At 67.5% G+C, this 2,521-nt stretch overlaps 1 protein-coding gene across 1 annotated transcript in view; it reads right to left on the bottom strand.

The window, feature by feature from the left end:
- PEAR1 (platelet endothelial aggregation receptor 1) overlaps positions 1-2,521 on the bottom strand; it is a 19,436-nt gene that overhangs the window by 5,280 nt on the left and 11,635 nt on the right. Inside the window, exons 4-7 of the mRNA XM_017808395.1 lie at positions 2,188-2,434; positions 1,987-2,101; positions 1,765-1,901; positions 601-813 (exon numbers count right to left, since the gene is read on the bottom strand). Coding sequence (XP_017663884.1) covers positions 601-813; positions 1,765-1,901; positions 1,987-2,101; positions 2,188-2,434 — 712 coding nt within the window. The remainder of the gene's footprint in view (positions 1-600; positions 814-1,764; positions 1,902-1,986; positions 2,102-2,187; positions 2,435-2,521) is intronic.

Raw genomic sequence — 2,521 nt, 5'->3', positions numbered from 1 at the left:
GGGGGAGCTGGCATGGGATGAGGATGCTGGGATGGGAGCGCTGGGATAGGATCGGGGAGCTGGGATGGGTCTGAGGAGCTGGGATGGGGGTGCTGGATTGGGATGGGGGTGCTAGGATGGGATGGGGGTGATGGGATGGGGGAGCTGGCATGGGATGAGGATGCTGGGATGGGAGCGCTGGGATAGGATCGGGGAGCTGGGATGGGTCTGAGGAGCTGGGATGGGGGTGCTGGTGTGGGATGGGGGTGCTGGTGTGGGATGAGGGTGCTGGGATGGGATGGGGGAGCTCAGGTAGGATGGGGGACCTGGGGTGGGATGGAGGTGCTGAATTGGGATGGGGCTGCTGGGATGGGATTGGATGGGATGGGAGGGGATGGGATAGCCAGGTTGGATTGGGTTTGGGAGGCTGGGTTGGGCTGGGGGAGCTGGGGTAGAATAGGGGTAGTGGAATGGGATGGGGGTGCTGGAATGGGATCGAGGTGCTGGGATGGGATGGGATAGGATGGGTTTGGGAGGCTGGGTTGGAATGGGGGAGCTGGGGTGGGGTGGGGGAGCCAGGGTGGGGTGTGGGTGCCAGGGTGGGAAGGGAGGGGGCCGTACCTCTGGCTGTGCTGGGGGTGGCAGAGGCAGCGGCTCTGACAGTGCAGCCCGTAGAGGCCGGGCAGGCAGCGGCGCTCCTCGCAGCGGCTGCCCTGGAAGCCGGGCTCGCACAGGCAGCCCCCGTCCACGTGGAAGCACTGGCCCCCGTTGGCACAGTCGCAGCTCTCCTGGCAGTCCTGCCCGTACCGCCCCACTGGGCACCTCTCCCGGCACCTGCGTGGGGAGCAAGGTGAGGGCACAGCCCCACCCAGAGCTGAGGTGGCTCCTGGAGTCCCCCCGGCTCCAAGCCGAGGCCATCCAGCTCAATGCATGCCAGGCTGGGGAGCTGGGGTGGCCCTGCCTGCACGGAGACCTGGCACCGACAGCAGAGGGGCTCGGTGGCCCTGTCCCCATGTGCCACATCCCCGTGTGCCCCCCACCATCCGTGGTACCCCTTTGCCCTGTGTGGCCCCTCCCGGTGCACCTCCACCTCCATCTGCTGCCAGCCCCATGTGCCCTTGTTCCCCATGCTCCTGTCCTGGTGTGTCACATCCTTCTGTCCCCCGTCCCCTTCTCCTCCCATTCCCCTGTATCCCCATTCCCCTGTGCCCCCAATCCCTGTCCCCTCCATCCCCCTCCCTTCCATCCCCCTGTACTCCCACCTCAAGGCCTCCCAATACCCTGTGCCCCCAATCTCCCAGTCCCCCAATCCCCCAGTCCCAAATGTCCCAGCCCCTCATCCCTTTCTCCTCCATCCCCTTGTACCCCCAGTTCCCAGCCCCTTCAGCCCCCTGTACCCTCACTCCCCTGTGCCTCCCATCTCCCTGCCCTCCATCCCCTTGTACCCCCATCCCCTGGCCTCCCATGCCCATATTTCCCCCTCATCCCCCCAGTCCCTGTCACCCCTCACCCCCCTGCCCCCCATCCCATTGTACCCCCATCCCCTGGTCCTCCAACACTCCAGTCCCACAACGGCCCAGCCCCTCAGCCCTCTCCCCCTTGCATTCCCTGTTCCCAGCCCTCCAGCCCCCTGTACCCTCACTCCCCTTGTCCCCCCAGTCCATGTTCCCACCCATCTCCCTGCCCTCCATCCCCTTGTACCCCATCCCCTGGCCCCCCCATGCCCACACTCCCCTCCTGTACCCTCAATCCCTGTGCCCCCCACAAGCCCCATCCCCCCCTCACTGCTCTCCAGTGAATCCAGGGGCGCACTGGCAGTGCCCCCAGCGGGGGTCACAGTGGCCCCCGTTGTGGCAGCGACACTCGCCCTGGCAGCCGGGGCCAAAGCGCCCGGGGGGGCACGGCACGGAGCAGATCTCCCCCTGCAAAGGAGCACCGGGGTCAGCTGGGGAACAGGAGGCACAGAGTAGGGTTTTTGGGGGGTGAGGGGGGGCACAGCCCACCTACCATCCATCCGTGGGGGCAGACGCAGGTGCTGGTGCTCGATGGGTGGCAGATGCCCCCGTTCTGGCAGGGACAGGGGGTGTCACAGGGTGTCCCCTCGGGGCAGGGCACCTCACAGCTGTGGGGGGATGAGGGGTAAGCAGGACCCCCATCTGGGGAGTGGCAGGGGGGGGTGTGGGTGTAGAGTGAGGGGTCCCTACTCACAGGGGGCCCGTCAGCCCCGGGGGGCAGAGGCAGGCGCCGGTGGAGGCGTTGCAGGGGGCCTGGTGGTGGCAGGGGCAGAGCAGGTGACAGCCCTGCCCGTAGGTGCCAGCTGGGCACGGCTGGTGGCACAGAGGGTCGGCGAAGCCGGGGGGGCAGGAGCAGACCCCGGTCAGGGGGTCACAGGGGGCCCCGTGGTGGCAGTCGCAGCGCTTCCCACAGCCCGGCCCCCACGACTGCTCGTCACACTCTGCAAGGGGGAGACCAGTGGTACCTCCCCATCCCATCCCATCCCATCCCATCCCATCCCATCCCATCCCATCCCATCCCATCCCAT

This window comes from Lepidothrix coronata, unplaced genomic scaffold, assembly GCF_001604755.1.
Source record: "Lepidothrix coronata isolate B3197 unplaced genomic scaffold, Lepidothrix_coronata-1.0 Scaffold23, whole genome shotgun sequence".
Lineage (NCBI taxonomy): Eukaryota > Metazoa > Chordata > Aves > Passeriformes > Pipridae > Lepidothrix > Lepidothrix coronata.
Note: the sequence above shows the minus strand (reverse complement) of the source record. Positions and strands in the feature narration are given on the sequence as shown.